Source organism: Seriola aureovittata, chromosome 12 (assembly GCF_021018895.1).
Source record: "Seriola aureovittata isolate HTS-2021-v1 ecotype China chromosome 12, ASM2101889v1, whole genome shotgun sequence".
Classification (NCBI taxonomy): Eukaryota; Metazoa; Chordata; class Actinopteri; order Carangiformes; family Carangidae; genus Seriola; species Seriola aureovittata.
This window is the reverse complement of record NC_079375.1, coordinates 9,385,510-9,402,066: the sequence shown is the minus strand read 5'-3', so window position 1 is coordinate 9,402,066 and position 16,557 is coordinate 9,385,510. Positions and strand designations below refer to the sequence as shown.

Sequence of the window (16,557 nt, the reverse complement as noted above, 5' to 3'; positions counted from 1 at the left end):
TGAACACATCATTATTATTATTTTTATCATTATTGTTATTACACTACAAAACATGCATACTGGAACATACAAACAGAGTTGTATCTCTCTTTATGGGTTTACAGAAAACTCTTACAATTTGCCGGTTGCAAGTAACTGCAGAATTGCAAAACCTGAAAATTCATATAAAGGATTTTTGTTACCTTCAGTGCTTCTCCCCATGATGGAATAACACAGCGTAGCTCTGGATCAATAGAGACAGAGTCTAACTTCTTTTGGAACAAAAGAAGGCAGGAGTCCATAATCCTCATAATCAGATGTGGAGGTTTGGACAATTTTCTCAGAGTGGAAATGTCAGCAGGCTTGATGGTCTGTAAAAAAGAGTAAAAAGTAAAATCATGAGGTGGAATATAAATGGTTTAAATACACAAATGTGCTAAAAAAAAAAAAACCCATCACAGATCTCACATTAAGTGCAGCTTTAGCCTCTTCTAAAGCTGGCCTGGCAGCTTCCAGTTTTTCCTCTGCAATAGCTTTTTCTTTTCCAATTCCCTCCACAAGTTTCTGGGCTCTATCCTTCACAACCTGGACCTCATTCTTTACAATGGTGGCAGCTTCAGCACTGACCGTCACCTCTGCCACCACCTAAGTGAATGCAAAGAGAAATGTGTTACGCAATGAATTGTATCACATAAATGTCCATAACCTGTTGACCTTTCATCTAGTCTTTTCACACACCTGGGTAAAATGTCCATTGATTGAAATCTGTTGTGTTTCTTTAAGTTTTTTTTCAAAATTCATGTCCACTAATGACTACTAACATGTTGTTTTTTTTTTTTTTTTTTTTTTTTTTTTTATAACAATGTGTAGTTGCTGCATCGTGATGTTAGTTGTTTTTGGTTCCAGTCATTGGTCGGCTCCAGTCAACACTACAGTTTTAAAAATGGCGCACTATGCATGAGCACTTGAAGAGAAAACACCCAGGGACTATTCTGGATGATGGACTACCAGAGAAGGCTTCTATTTATTAGTATGCAGAGCTTTTTAATACCTTTACTTAATATCTTTTGTCCATGTAGCTGCTAAAATCACATATATTTATTTTTAACATGTTGGTGTTGCCAATTTAAATCTACAGTTTTGCACTCTAATATGTAAACCTTTGTTTACATTTTATTTTGTGCTGCATTGTACAATGATTTACAGTTGGTCAAAATAAAATGAAAAGTAATTGTTAAGATTAATCGATTAATCTGTAAAATAGTTGACAGATTAACTGATGGAAAAATAATTGTTTGTGGCAGCCCTAATATACAACCTTATGTTGTGTCATGGGAGGCTGGAGTCTGTATTATTATTTACCTTGTCAGCTTTGGCGGATGCTATAGCCAACTCTTTTTCCTTGACTTCAAGATATTTGGATAGTTCAGCCACAGACTGACTAGCCTCCATCAGTTTGGCCAACCCTGAAAATCAGTAACATCTTTTAAAATCCTTTCCCAGAGTAAACCTTCCAAAGTAGCACGTCATATCCCAGCTGTTAAACTTTCCTTACCAACATTCATGCGCTCTGCTAGTGTGTTGATATAGTTGTACTTTTCAGAGTACAGTGTTTTGTAACCATTTATAAAAGAGAGGTAGGATTTAGGGGTGACATGAATTTTTCTTCGAAACCTGAAAGATAGCACAGAATACAACTTTAAGCTTGTGTAAAATATGTTTCTGGTCTTTGAACTAAGATTGTCAGAAATTTCAATTACAATGTAATAATGTGAACTACATGTGATTTGTGTGTTATACCTTTCGAAGTAGCTTTCACAGGCATCAGATACTTTGTCATGATATGTACCCATGGTGGTCACCACAGAAGCCTTCACATCAGTTGAGCAAACCATGGGAAACTCTGACAAGAAGTAGTTGGATACAGCCACCAGAGCCTCATTGGGCCAAGGGGTGAACCAGTCCATTGTACAGCCAGAAGTCAACCCTGGAAACTTCAGGGATCGGGAGCGAAACTTCTGTCCAACCTGTTAAGAAGAGCAGACAAAGTGTAAATTCAAATAAGAATATTCACATATGCAGGGGTAGCTTTGTAAGTGCATGTGTAATGCAGCAGTTACACTCTATTTAAAATGGGCATGCACGAAACAGAACAAATATACACCAGTAAATAAAATACCATAGATGACAATTTAAACAAATAAATGAAGATGCAGAGAAAAACACAAGGAAACAAAGAATCTGAGTACTCAGTCTTTGGGTTATTGCCTTTTGGTAAACAACAATTCTCGTTACTATGTTACTGTATTCTCGATATAATTCTTATATCTCGTAAGGTATATACAAAGTTATGACCTACTGGTGAGAAGCAAAGAACTACATGCAGATTCTTTCTGGACCGGGTTATGAAGTAGTCATAGAGGTTGTCAAAAGTTGGTGGAACACGAGGAAGCTCCTTTTTCATCACAGGTATCAGGTTCTGGGTGATCTCTGTGATCTCATCTTTAGCAAACAGATTGGAGACCTGTACACAGTTCACTCACAGTCAAGTCATCAGGACCAGTAAAAGCTTTCCTTTGAAATCTAAGACGTAACATTTAGTCTGACCTCTTTGTCTCTGTGAAATAGGAATGATGCATTTTTGAAATGAGAATAAATAATAAAGTTCTAAACTACATTGTCTAAATGCAGACTCAGTTTGTGTGACCATGGCTGCGGGTGTTCATGGTTTTACCCTTAACATGAAGCCCTTACCTCTCCAGAAGAAAGAACATTGTTGAGGTACTCAAGGAAGGCTTCATCTTTGATTTCATTGTCAGTAAAGATGAAGGTGATGCCTTTTCCCTCAGCCCCCGCTGTTTTATACAACACTTTCAGGTCATCCATGAAATTACTTATGTTGTATGTTCTGAGAAAACAAACATGGCAATGTAAGAAGAAAGACCCCAGTACATCATTAAGTTTGGATGCAGTGACACAATTCTATAAGAATGCAATTTTGGACAATTTATCTAAAATATAAAATGGCTTATGGGTTCATGGAATGCGTAATCTGTACCATGATAATCATCTGCTGTGTGTGTTATGAGTGTGCTACTAAAAGTCAATATAGACCAATGATGAATCTTTTTTTTCGTTGCTATCACAAAGAAATTCATAGGCTTTTTTCCTAAACTGTACAAAATAATCAAAATCATCCAAATACAATGATGACAAAGTGATCCGGTAAGTTAAGAAAAAGTTACTGCACAATAATATTTTACAATACATACATTTACTTAATAAACATTTGAGTCTGATTGATTAGGTGATAAGGTAATAGCATGTTTTGTACTGTATGGATACCCTCTTCCAAGTTGCCTCACTAATGCTGACAGTCGCTTTACTTTATGTCCATTCTCACCTTGTCAGTGTGATCTGGAAGATGCTGTATCCAGCTATGTATGAAGCAAGGCGAGTCAAGCTCTGTTTGCCTGATCCTCCCACTCCCACAAGCAGGGCGTTTCCAGTGTCAGTTCGAATGATACGTGAGATCTAAAGGAAGGCAAATCTCAAATAAATCTGAATTATCTATAGGCTGCTCAACACAATATGTATCTGTCAGGTTAGCTTGTAGTTTGACCTTGACAAGATGAGTCATGGCATCCGTGAAGAAAACCAGATCTAGACTGGAGCCTCTCACAACCTCATTGTGCTGGGTCTGATACATCATCAGCTTTTCTTGTAAGAACTCAATACTTGGCACCTGGAAGCACGATAGTTTACTCAGATAATTTTGACAGTTTTCTACATCTATCAATAGTCTAAATACCAAGTTCATACCAGTTCATAGATTTTGGGGGCATCAAAACAGGCATCTTCGTCTTCTTCTCCAGTAGGCTCAGGAGCTTCTCGCAGGAAGTCAACAAAGTATGGCTCAGGATGAAGTTCAGGGACAAGACTGGGGTCAACATGCTCTTGGATCACACGAGTTAAAGCCTTCTCAAACCACTCTCTGTCCTCAAAGCAAACAAACCTACAAGAAAACATTTTCTTAGTAAGCTTGTATGTCATCTTTTGTGCATTTGTGATGTGCAAGTGATTTCACTGTATGTAAGCACTGTACCTGTCAGCAATCACCCTTGTACATTCACTCTTGAAAAGTGCCAAGAGAGTGGGGATATCGTCACACTCCTCAGCCTTAATATTTAACATTCCTTGCCAGATTCTGGACAAGTCTCTCAAATTGAAGATGTAGTGGAACTTGGATGGTGTGGGAAGCATTTTTCCCTTCAATATGAAATCAACAAATCAGGTCATGACATCATCATTATCAATACACAGTAAGATGCGCCAAAAGTTGGGTGAAGCCCGGTATTCATGTCAAATGATGTTTTGACCTATTACTAGGCCCTGTAGTGGGTTATAAGGCTGTGCCATATAAATCTATCCATATAATCAATTTCACAACCTCCTCCAAGAGATTACCTTTGTCCACTGCCATACAATCCTCCCTGCAGACACAAGGCACTTCACCATATCAAATATCTCAGGCTTGAAGTTCCTGCAAGTATCAAAATATCCACACCCGATGACACCTGCAGAGAGGGGACAGGAAAGAGAATTTCAAGCGTTTCATACAACCTAAAGTAAGCTGAAAAGTGAATAATTTTAGGGACAACTACCAAAGATCTTATCAATGGAGCTGTTGGATGGCAGAGTACAGTTGAAGACTGTAAACTGTCTCTTCAGTCTCTGTGGGATGTCGTTTCTCCCCCCACCAGGGTGAATCATGGCAGCCAGTATCTGTACGTCCACAACAGTGGTGAAGTCTCCTGGTTTGTCTAGATTGTACATGCCGCTCATTTCCATCATCTGGCGGACTATCTCATTGGTGATCTATTGTACAGGCACATACAGTAATTATTCAGACGGACTAAGTCTGAAAGTCTAAGACTTTTGAACTGCATATATTTATACATGATTACCTGATCACCCCATTCATTGACAATAGGCATGTTTATATCATCAATGAAGACTGTCATCCGGCGTCCTCCTGGGGGTCCATAGGTACTACCAATTCGTTTCTCAATGTAGCTCTCCACTGTTCGCTGTAATAGAGAAAAAAAAATGCTTTGGCAAACAAAAACCTACTCAGAACTGCACAGAGCCATGGACAGCATATGGAAGCATGATAAACATTCTACCTGAAACATCATGGGTTCTGTTGCAGATGAGAAGTTCACAGACTTGGATAGGTCTGTCTCAGGATCATATTTTTTTGTGTAGCCTTTTATCATCACTGTCTTGGCTGTCCCTTGTTCACCAATAAGAAGTACCGCCTATACAAAAACAACATGCATCTGTCACAGACATACATCAAAGCAAAAAAAGTTATTACGTTTGTAATGAAATGAATGAATTTTTTTTAAAAGATCACCTTGCGTTGTTTGGCAATAACCTCCAGCAGGAAAGAGGTTCTTGTATTATCCACATTTGGCACAAGGATGGAGGCATAGTTTGGAACATGGTCAGCTGGATAGATAAACTCCCCCACATGGTTATTCCAATGACACCACTCACCTGAAGTCGTCATACATATAGTTGTATACCCATGTTAAAATAGTCCTTCAACCATTATCTAAAAACTAGATAAAGACAGCAAAGAAATGGTTTTTAATGTATAAAATTACTGTACCATTTGGGTTGACCATGTACTCAAACATAGTCTCTCCTGGCTGCGTTTTAGGCACATTAATGCTGCTTTCATGTGATCTAATATAAGCCTCCAGTTTGTCTCTATCCTCCAACTCCAAAAGGGCTCCCAGGCTCCACATCAGACAGAAGACGAAGAGGCGTTCCATGTGTTTGTCACCAGCCAAGCCCCCTGTCTCCTTAGTTGGGATGACGCCCTCCAGCAGATTCACAGACTAATGATGTTAGATCATAATAATATATTCAGTGTTTCATCAAACAAGTTCAGAGCCATCATCTAATTCCTGTTTGTCTTCAGCATTTTTCTGGACACAAACCTGCATGATGTAGTTGCACTCCAAAAGTTCCATTTTGGGTTTAAGGTTTTGCTTCACATACAAGTAAGCATCCTCAAATATTTCGTCATATAAACTCATAATGCTTTCTGCCTCCTGTGCATTGCGCTTGTGAGCCCATCCCTACAAAATAAAATGTTCCACCTAAGATCTTCATTGTAAAGCATTGTAAAGACATATTGTTTCTTTTCTGCAAACACTTTCTCTATTGATGATTTAACAAAACAATTGTACCTGGAGTATAGGTCTCCAGCTGAGAGCTGAGGAGCTCATGAAGACCATACCCACTCTGGACACAGTAGCAGGGGAGGCATTATCCATGTTGTGCACCTCAAATACCAGCTTACAGGATGGAGACATGGTGATACGGTCACCATTAGCCAGGGTCAGTGTTTTGTTATCATCCAGCACAGAGTTGAGGTTCTCAATCCATATAGCGTCCACAGGGCCATCTAGCAAAATCCATATGAACTCCCCTGAAATATACACATTTCAAAGATATTACAATTCAGTCCTTAAATTATCAAACTATCTCTTCCACTTTTTCACTTACTTGTTCTCTCGGAACAGCAATTTTCTACAGCTGGTATCCCTAACATTTTTAGGTGTGTATCACTTACTATCTAATGCCTAAGCAAAAAATGAACAGAAGCTGCTTTCACCAGACAAAACAGCTACACTGAATTAATTTTGCTTCATGACCAGCTGCTTATGAGGTGCTCTATTTACTGTACTTAAAATCTTCAAAAAGATTTAGTATTATTTTTTAAAACTGCAACAATGTCCATATTGTTCTTAGAATCTATTGTTCAATAATATCAAATTAAAAATGTGTTTTCGTGTAAGAAAATGTTTACAAAGGGAATTTGTGACATAAATTGAAAAATATTAGGTTGAATGTGCACTACAGATAGCTTTACAAACCTTTCTTGGCTTTGAGAGTCCTCCTCCATAGAGTAGAAAAAATGCCATCAGTCCAGTCATTGGTGGCTGCATCAAGACGGCCAAACATCTGTGGTGCAGTGATTGCTTTGGGATTCATGCGCATCTCCCTGTGTGGGGTTCCACACTGAGTCAAAGATCGCATTAGAATGTTGATAACTGTGGTCTTCCCAGCTCCGCTTGGTCCCAGAGTCATCAGGCCATGACGCACTCGTGAAGCTTCATAAAGCTGTGAGTGACAGTAACAGTAACATATTATATATCTTCCAAATATCACTGAAAAATACACAAAATACAACAGGAGGTAAATACAAAAAGAGTCTTTGACATACCTGAACCAGCTTGAGGTTCCAAGGGGGGTGGTTAACAATACCAGCAAGCTCAACTTGATGGGCTACAGCAGCTTGAAGTTCAGTATATGTGCTTCCATCCAGCTGGATACCAGGGAATAGGTCATTGATCAAACTAAGAAAGAGGGGCTCATCCTCGTCCACCTGAAACATACAGAGATTCACATGCAGTATAGTGTCTACCCACATAGTACAATACCAGTAGAATTTATCATATTATCCCTGATGGTGAACAATATAAAACATACCAATAATATGTAACATACCAGTTTAGAAAGATTCATGTCACGTAACACTCTCATGACAATACTGGACTCTGTGTCATCAGGTCGTGCTCTTTTACTGGCCCCCAGTGTTCTCAACACAGACAGGATGTTCCTCAGGCCAAAGTCATAGTGGACCTGACAATCAAAGGTTGTGTGGCAGTGAATTAACAATCATTAAGGAAAGTAATTAAGCACTGACAAACAATTTCTCACCTGTTTTGTAAGTTGTTCTTCACACAGTTTATAAAGAACAAAGAATTTCTGGGCTAAGATGACATTGTCATTGAATCCACAACTAGCTAGTTTGACTCTCATGATGATCTGCAAAAGACAAGAGAATAAGTGACTGCCTATAATGTCTAAAACAAAAGAAAAAATATTATTATCCAGCAAAGGTAGCCTGGACCCACCTGCCGGTCTGGCACCATCATTGACACTGTCCTGAATTGCACTTTTAAGTTTTCAGGAAGTTCCTGACGACCTGCATATCCAGGGTTCTAGACATGGAAGGATGACATGTCATTTAAGGAGTATTTAATGTCTTCTTCCAAGGTTTAAGATATTTCTTCTAAAACTCCTGTGCATTTGTGTATCCTACCATAGTAATGAACAGGCCAAACTCTGGATTCAGATCCACACAGTCTCCATCAGTAAAGATGAAAGAGATTTTGTGTTTCTTGCGTGCTTGCAGAACAATGTAGATCTGCTGAGCAGCAACAGAAAGCACTGGCAGGTCGATTCTGTTGAACTCATCAAAGCAGCCCCAGGACCCTGACTGCGCAAGGCCTGAAAGATGAATATGTCACGATATAACTGAAACTGTACACCACACTGATCGATTAATTATTTCATTGCCTAAGATACCTTTGTATATCCTTCCAAGTCCTCTGAAGTCCATCTGGTCTGAGCAGTTGAACACCACCACGTACTTGCCGAGGCAGCGTCCCATGTCTTTTGTGGTTTCAGTCTTCCCAGTGCCGGCAGGCCCTGCAGGGGCTCCTCCCATGCTCATGCCCAGAGCCTGGGCGAGTGTGATGTAACACCTGTTACCAGATACAAGGCAGTTGACTGATTCAACGTAGAAATTAGAAATTAAACACTATGTGAAAAGTGAATACAATTATTAAATAACAATATCAAATCTTCTCCTGCCTGTCAGTCAGAGGGGTGATGACCAGACGGTCGGTACAGCCTAAGAACTCATTCTGATAAATGAAGTCAACATTAGTGATGGACACAAGGACTTTATCCAGATCCTCCTTGTAGTAAAATCTGCTCTGCTTCAGCCATTCAAAGTCATTGACAGATTTTATACGCTTTTTTACCTGGGGACAAAGCAGGATATCAATCTGAATGTGTTATCTAAATTACAATAACAGTCAGTCAATGATATAGTAAGATTTTCCAAAGAACCTACTAGGTCATTAAATATATCACTCTGGTGCACATGGATTGTGACCAGTGTCTCATATTTGATTCTGTCAAACTTGCTCAAGTCATAGGTGGTTTGTTTAATGAGAATGCTGAGTAATTGTAGGAATTTCTTTTTGGTAAAAGGCATGATCTCCCTGTCATCTTCAGCATTTTGCAGTGCCTCCTCTGCATCTCTTGTCCAAAGCATCTGGATTCCCAGCAAGCCCACCTAAAAAAGACAGAGCAAAAGGACACATGAAAAGATGTTTCTAATAAAATGAAAAACTGAACTACCTAAATGTAACCTAAATGTGCAAACTAGTACACATTAGTTGCAGTAAAAAAGTAAAGAACTACTAATACTTCTCATTATACCTCTCAACACAAATGAAGATATAGCCAACTTTGTACTGTTTATGTTTCATTAGGCCCAAGGCCATAATTCTGGATGCTCTGAGAAGTGATCACCATCTAGTGGTTTGACCACAATATGGATACATCTTCGTGATGAGGATGTTCTAGGGACAAATTATTGAGTGCAGTCTCTTTTGTGGAAATATATACAAAGAGCTGAGGTTCTTGACACAGTTCTGACTTGTTACACTTCACATCAAAATCTGTAATAATAGAATAATACTCTGTACACGTCTAGTGTTGACCTGATATCTATTAGTCACTAGCATTTAGAATCAACCTATTAAACGTCACGATAGTGTCTTCTGACCTGTGCTTGAAACTTGTCAAGGAAAGAGAGAAGATCAAAGTCTTCATCGTTGATCTCTAGATCTGAAGCTTTGATAACAGAGTGTAATGAAGCTTGCTGTTGTAACAACAGCTTCCCGAGCCAGAGCTCCACTGGTCCCTGTGCCATCACAGGACTGTCCAGCTGAAACCACAAACACATTTACTACACTTGTGATCAGATAAGGAAAGGAAGAAAATGCATTTACTTATGTACAATTTTAGGGTAATATACTTTTTCCCATATGCACAGTTGTACACATATGACAACACTAACGCAATATGATGAATTGTTATAGATTCTACTACCAAACAATATAATGTAATTAAAATTGGCTCCATTTAGACCAGCTGCAACAAAGTGCCTTACATTAATAGAAACACATTCAATTCCACATTGTTTTAACACTCTGCAAATGCAAATGTAGAATTACATTATAGTTATAATCTGCAAATGAAATTCAAAATACATACCAGTAGTTTCTCTCCCTCTTGTGAAATAACAGCCAAAATCTTATCATACTCTGTTGCATGAAACTCTGCTTCATTGACATTGTCGAACACTCCAAGGAGATGTGACTGAAAAAAATAATTTCACTTTAAATCATTTTGCTAATTTTTATTCAACAATCTCAAGAAATCAAGATGTTATTGTGACAGATTAATACCTGTCAGAACATTTAAAAGTGCAGCAATTCAAACTAAATTCCCTAAAAAGTCTTTTACCATTTTCCTGATTTGTTCAGTTCACTTTTCCTAGAGCTTATTTTCCACCAAATTTCACTGAAATAATCTGACAGGTTTTTAAGATACCATGCATCTCAACAGTCAGACATAAGAAAGGGACCAAAAACATAACCTCCTTTGCAGAACTATTTTAAAGCTTTTTATAGTGACAATCAATGTTCTAACCTGAATAGTGTGAGAATCACTGGCTTGACCAAGAATTTCCAAAAGGGCCGGATCAGACACAAAGAAGAATCGTGGAAACAGAAGCCTCTTTTTCTCAAGGTACCTGTTGAATTAGATAACATCATCTCCAGTGTACACATCATCTCCATCAACTGCAGTGGTATACCCAAGGCCTATGTTATTCAGGAAAATATTCTCTTTCTGGTTGAAAGCATCTGCAAGACTTATGAGGAGTAACCAAATCAATTGAAAATTTAAATGAAAAATCAAATAAAGAAATAATTAAATAAATAATGGAAAACATCAAGGTGCCAAAGAATTACAAAACCATTAAATACAACTGATTTGATTAAACCAACTTTAAAAAGATGGATACTTTGCAATTAAGCTGTTGCAAAATAACCATCTTTAAAAAAAAAAAAAAAAAAAAAATGTTTTTATATAAAAACTGGTTGGTTATGCAAAAGTATTGATTATTTATGCAGTAAAAACCTCTCGCAGATAGTGACAAAGGAATGACCTTGAAACAATTCAAACAGCCACATGAAAAATCATACAACAAATCAAATGTCTCCTTCCTCTTATAACCTTACCAGAGTTGTCCTTTCCAACTAACTGACTTAATGCAGTTTTAAAGATTTCGGTGATGGCCATTTGGTCAGTATTTTATCAATGTGTTAATATGGGCTGCTAAAGTATTGAGATCTTCTTGATGACAATTCACTGACATGATTTAAAGTTCATTGATTCGATCTCTCATAAATCAGTGTATTGCTTCTTGAAAATACTGACGATACATCAATTTGTGAGAAAACAAGGGGAGGTTACAGTTACAATGGACTTAACAGGGTAGAACTACTTTAAAGTTTTTTGTTTGTGTTTTTTGCCCCTACTGATGTTTCTAAGCTAAAGTAATAAACTAAACAAAGTTGTTGGCAAAACTTTACCCTGCAAGAGATTTTTGACAGAACTCCAGCTGTTTCTGAAGATCTGGCAGGAGCTGTCCCAGAGTTGGATCCCCCACACAGCACTCAATCACATGTGGGACCTTTTGGGCTCGTTGCATGATCTTAATCCATGACTTGTCAATATTCTGAAATCGCTTTGCTTCCTAGATTGGGAAATATTTCAGTATTGTAATAGTAGTAATATAGTAATATAGTAAGTATTTTAGTAATTTACTGAGTAGAATAACACATTGTATAAACTGAGATTTCATACTATACCTGTGGCAGGTCTTTGGCAATGTCACCTCCAACAAACACAGCCTCCAAATAGATCCACAGGTTTTGCACAATAACCCACTGTTCAATGACATCAGATGTTGTTGACAGCTTGGAGACCCAATCCTGGATCTCTGCTTTGTAGAAGGCACTGTACCTGTAAAGGCAGACAAGGGCACAAGTTCAAGACATGAAAGACACAAGACATTGTGTGGACACCTTGTCTGAAAAAATACCTTTGATTAACAGACCCAAAATTACTCCCATTCCTTTTCATCAGTTATAGTCACATAAGTCCACTAGCAGTCTTTTCTGTTTATGTACTCCATCCTTAATCATACTTGGTCTTAAATGTTTTTTGATTTCCCTTCTGAGCTTCCTGGATAAGATGATGAACTTGCTGAAATTTTAAGTTAGATTTTTTTCTGTTCTACCTGTTGCTCAGCAGTGAACCCAGCACCATCAGACTATCCTCCAGAGTGGTGAGAATCTCTGCTGTCTCTGCCCCTTTCAGCATAAGTTCTCCTCTGTCCTTGAATGTCATCAAGCTCAGGATCTGGCTGCACCACACTTCTTTCACTTGTGACAACTTGGCCTCAATATCTTTCTCCTTAACAGCTGATATGGAGATATCCTACAAACACAGTAAGCCAAGGGTTTATAAAGTAATAAGATATTACAGCTTGAAATGAGGACAGGTTGTAACCAAAGCATCTGAACTGCCAGCAAACCTCAATTTCGTCCTTATACTTCAACAGAGGTGCTTCCATGATGTTCTGGAGTGTAAAGGTCTTGGACTCCACCTCAAATTTGTGCCCTGTAAGGTCTGTGATCCGGTCCCAGTGTCTTCTCATCATAGATTTATTTGCCATCATTTCAAGCAGAGGGCATGACTCACTGAAATCATCAATCGTCTTCTTCAGGTCCAAGAAGGCTTGCCATTCTTTCAGCCCTTTGGGCAGCTTTCGGCACCTAGAAAGAGGGTTAACCATTGTAGGTGTTACAGCAGTAAAGCAAGAGTCTGAGTTAATAAACCCAGAATAAGACTAAAAATATTATAAAATTTAGAATAAAATAAGAAAATAATACAAAAAACAGAAGGTGTGTGAGTGATATATGGTTATGAATTTCATTCATTCAAGTTTGTCACATGCCAAACTAAAGCATAGCATAGCATAGAAGATTGTCTGTAATAGTAAAGGTGGAGAATTAACAGAAATAAGGGGATTACCTGTTCTGAAATTCCAAAAGTTCTGCATTGATCTTCTCAATATCCACATCTGTCCACAGAATGCCATAGTACCTGCTAATCCTAGTCATGACTGCATCATAAAGGCCATAAAGTTTCTGTAGCAGATCAAGCTCTTTTCTGGGGTAATCATAAGGAATCATGGGTTTATTAGTTTGAATACATTACAAAATACCACAGAGATTACACTGCAACCAGTATGGAAAGAATTTTCAATGTCATGGTAATATAGGGTAAGCCTTTATAGAATGGGAAAATACTTTTTCTTTTGTAGACAGTCATACTGTGTAACTGGCAAGCCAAGAAGTTTCTCTCCAGAGCTGTATGTGTTGAAATTTCTCCACAGTTCTTCAAATTTAGCCTGCGTACAATAAAAAGGAAAAAAATAAGATGCCGTGGTTATATTTCATTTTGCAGGGCTTTTCTACTTGTTTGATTGCTTTTCATGTATCTAACATTGACCAGTATACAGTAAGATGGTAATTCACTAACTGAGTTACCTGACAACTCTGGAGCCTGCGGCTGGCTTCTTGTGGAGCTATTCCCTCAACCATGGGGCCTTCCTAAAAACAAGATCATACAAACTGATTAATAAATTCATTTAAATTGACTAATTTGACTGATTGAAAACTTACACATACACTAATAAGAAAAAATACACAGATTACTTACTGAATCATATTTCTCTGTAAAAGTGAAAACATCATTTTGGAAAGTAGAAACACACTCCAGAAGGCTTTGTTTGAACATGGGTTGCCTTCGAACAAGCTCATCTTGCACTGACCTCTGGGAAAGTCAGGAATTAAAAACCAAGATCACAGGTGAGTTAAAGAAGGGACACATTTTTAAAACATCAAATATAATGAGAATACTAACAGCTTTAGACTGAAGTTTTGTGAAGAGATCCCTCAGATTGTGCACCCCCTCTGTTTCTCTTTTGGTCACCTCAGCTTCATATTTAGTCAGAATTTCATAGGCTTCCTGTAAAATGTAACATAATCATTAAATTGTTATTTGATAGCTACGTAAATCAAACTTCAGGGTTACCTTATGGAGGAAGGAGAACATGACTTCAAAATTTACACTTACAGTGAAAAACATTTCTAAACCAATAATGAAAATCTACAAATGTCATGAACACACAAATTTAGGACAGAAAAAAGGGACTATAAATTTGGTCATTAAAATGCCACAAATAGTCTCTGATAATGCCCCATAGATCATTCAAAGCCAGCAATTTACTAACAGTATAATTCAATGTGTATGTCTCGTCTTTTATAGTGCCTAACTGCCAACTGCTCTTGTTATTATCTGTCATAAACTCACATCACAAACAAGACTTCACCCAGATTTGTCCACATTCCAAGACTGGAAACCTAATAAAAGTTTAAATATGTCTGTAGGTCTCATTTTGATCTGCTACTTAATAAGAATGCATTAATTTGTTCCACTGAGGCCCATGGGTTGGCACCACAGGAGTCCCAGTGCAGAAATGCAAAGTGTCCTCACTTTTGCAAACCTTTGGGTGTTCTTTTTCAGATTCAGTGCTAATTTCAATCTGTACACAGGCATACAAGCATTGCAGTTATTGGTAAGACTTAAGCTATATCCCTGACAAGAAATTATTGTGCTATTCATACCTCAATGGATATCAATGTCATATCAGTTTGTATTTCAGTATCCCGAAGCTTAGACAGGGCCCCCATGGTAAGGCGCACATCTTCCAGATTAGCCACAGGATGAGATAGTTGTGTGAGGTATTTGTTAGCATGTATGCTGGTGTCAATCATTTTCTTTTTGTACTCCTCCTTCAGGTATTTGCACAACAGCTTCTTCCAGGCTTTGGTCTCAACTTTCAGGGCCTTCCTTAATGGATCTGTTTACAAGAGATACAATTTGCATTCCTTCTTCTAACACACACATACACACACACACGGTTCTCAAACCAAGCATTACTTTAAAAGTGATGGATTCAAGTAGTCAAATAGAGAGACTTCTGCTCTGATGTTCAGCCAGGTACAGCGCCTTAAAAAAGGCAGTGTCCATATTCTCCAGGACAAAGTCGGGAAAAAGGGTAGCACTCAATTGTTAAAGAACAGCAAAAAGAGGCAGCTCATGTATTAATATTTTAGATGAATTTATTTATAATCTGTCATCATACTGATTGCAAATGAATTAATCTAATCTGAATATCAGCATGTTAACTGTCATTGAGCATAAATGCAGCCTCTCATAGCAGCTTCCAACTGTAATGGAGATAGGCATTTACTAACTTAGAATTTATCTGGTTGCTGTCTACAACACATAATGAATATCTTACCTGTTGACAGCTCAGTTGACACCAAAACAACAATGGGTTTGATATCATCAATTTCTTGTTCAATTGAGTCATAGTGCTGGATTTCAGATTTAATCTGGATCAAGGATGGATGGCTGCCCATGAATTCCTTAGAAAGTTAACATAATCATATTGCTGTTATTTCAGGAAAATAGATATTCCATCTAAAAGGCAAAAAAAGAACATTTTATGTTCACAGGAAAACAAACCTTGACTTTGAGGTTCTTGTCCTTGTCCCAGATCACACTAAATGGACTGAACTGCTTCAGAAAATCAGTCGCTTGTCCTTTCTTGCTGCTGACTGCTGTTTTGAGAATGACCACCACCTTTTTGATGTCCTTGTGTTCAGCTACTCTGTGATAGAAATTCTCTTTTTCTCCGCCTATGAAATCATTACAGACAACAGGCAAAACCATAAAAATATCTAAAAAATTGTTCTTGATTATTTCAATGAAAGATCAATAAACCAAATTATGTTCACAAATCAAATTTAAAAGGTCATTCCCATTAATTTGTCTTTCAGTCTTGTCTTTTTTTTCTTCCATTTACATGCTGACAGTGACATACCTTTGTTCTTTGTGCCAACGGGACTGCACTCCATGTAATGCTGCCATGTAATGCCCTTGCTAACTTCCAACACCCGGTCAATTAGGTGATTTATGGCGTGTTGGATCTCATCTATAGTGGGAATCATCACCTGGTGACAAAAAATATCAGACACGGAAACTGCAATTTCTGTTTCACAAGATTGGAATGGAATTCTATATTATTCCTCTGATTATTCTTCCCTACAAGGTACTGTAGGATGAATTGAAATCAGTAGAAACTCACCACTTTGGGTATGACCAGCTGGACTTCAGATTTTATTAACGGGACCAGCTTAGACTCAGATCTTTTTATTGATGTTGATCTGTAAGGGATCGTATCATTTCTCTTAGATACAGGTCCTTTTTTTTTTACATGCTGACAAACACAGACATACTTACTTGGCACAAATTCTCCTTTTCAGGATCTCCAGCGATAACCTGGTTGTTTTGACCAGTGCCTCTAATACCCTTGCAGTGAAGTATTCATAAAGCTTCTTAAACTCCTGAAATTTAGATTTGTATGTGAAG

General features: G+C 37.9%; 1 protein-coding gene across 1 annotated transcript in view; it reads right to left on the bottom strand.

Moving 5' to 3' along the window:
* Positions 1–16,557, bottom strand: part of LOC130178685 (dynein axonemal heavy chain 8-like) — a 33,833-nt gene that overhangs the window by 8,272 nt on the left and 9,004 nt on the right. The window contains exons 21-66 of the mRNA XM_056391130.1: positions 16,429–16,532; positions 16,274–16,352; positions 16,010–16,139; positions 15,652–15,824; positions 15,425–15,551; positions 14,745–14,980; positions 13,981–14,085; positions 13,777–13,890; positions 13,605–13,667; positions 13,365–13,465; positions 13,087–13,224; positions 12,587–12,827; positions 12,290–12,489; positions 11,859–12,012; positions 11,580–11,743; positions 10,633–10,735; positions 10,195–10,299; positions 9,704–9,865; positions 8,984–9,208; positions 8,719–8,891; positions 8,431–8,609; positions 8,165–8,352; positions 7,977–8,063; positions 7,780–7,887; positions 7,567–7,701; positions 7,283–7,444; positions 6,933–7,179; positions 6,243–6,484; positions 5,991–6,131; positions 5,657–5,888; positions 5,399–5,541; positions 5,166–5,300; positions 4,947–5,069; positions 4,644–4,857; positions 4,447–4,556; positions 4,085–4,248; positions 3,802–3,994; positions 3,602–3,724; positions 3,383–3,513; positions 2,734–2,887; positions 2,339–2,503; positions 1,780–2,006; positions 1,535–1,653; positions 1,342–1,445; positions 448–624; positions 183–350 (exon numbers count right to left, since the gene is read on the bottom strand). Coding sequence (XP_056247105.1) covers positions 183–350; positions 448–624; positions 1,342–1,445; positions 1,535–1,653; positions 1,780–2,006; positions 2,339–2,503; positions 2,734–2,887; positions 3,383–3,513; positions 3,602–3,724; positions 3,802–3,994; positions 4,085–4,248; positions 4,447–4,556; positions 4,644–4,857; positions 4,947–5,069; positions 5,166–5,300; positions 5,399–5,541; positions 5,657–5,888; positions 5,991–6,131; positions 6,243–6,484; positions 6,933–7,179; positions 7,283–7,444; positions 7,567–7,701; positions 7,780–7,887; positions 7,977–8,063; positions 8,165–8,352; positions 8,431–8,609; positions 8,719–8,891; positions 8,984–9,208; positions 9,704–9,865; positions 10,195–10,299; positions 10,633–10,735; positions 11,580–11,743; positions 11,859–12,012; positions 12,290–12,489; positions 12,587–12,827; positions 13,087–13,224; positions 13,365–13,465; positions 13,605–13,667; positions 13,777–13,890; positions 13,981–14,085; positions 14,745–14,980; positions 15,425–15,551; positions 15,652–15,824; positions 16,010–16,139; positions 16,274–16,352; positions 16,429–16,532 — 7,068 coding nt within the window. The remainder of the gene's footprint in view (positions 1–182; positions 351–447; positions 625–1,341; positions 1,446–1,534; positions 1,654–1,779; positions 2,007–2,338; positions 2,504–2,733; positions 2,888–3,382; positions 3,514–3,601; positions 3,725–3,801; positions 3,995–4,084; positions 4,249–4,446; positions 4,557–4,643; positions 4,858–4,946; positions 5,070–5,165; positions 5,301–5,398; positions 5,542–5,656; positions 5,889–5,990; positions 6,132–6,242; positions 6,485–6,932; positions 7,180–7,282; positions 7,445–7,566; positions 7,702–7,779; positions 7,888–7,976; positions 8,064–8,164; positions 8,353–8,430; positions 8,610–8,718; positions 8,892–8,983; positions 9,209–9,703; positions 9,866–10,194; positions 10,300–10,632; positions 10,736–11,579; positions 11,744–11,858; positions 12,013–12,289; positions 12,490–12,586; positions 12,828–13,086; positions 13,225–13,364; positions 13,466–13,604; positions 13,668–13,776; positions 13,891–13,980; positions 14,086–14,744; positions 14,981–15,424; positions 15,552–15,651; positions 15,825–16,009; positions 16,140–16,273; positions 16,353–16,428; positions 16,533–16,557) is intronic.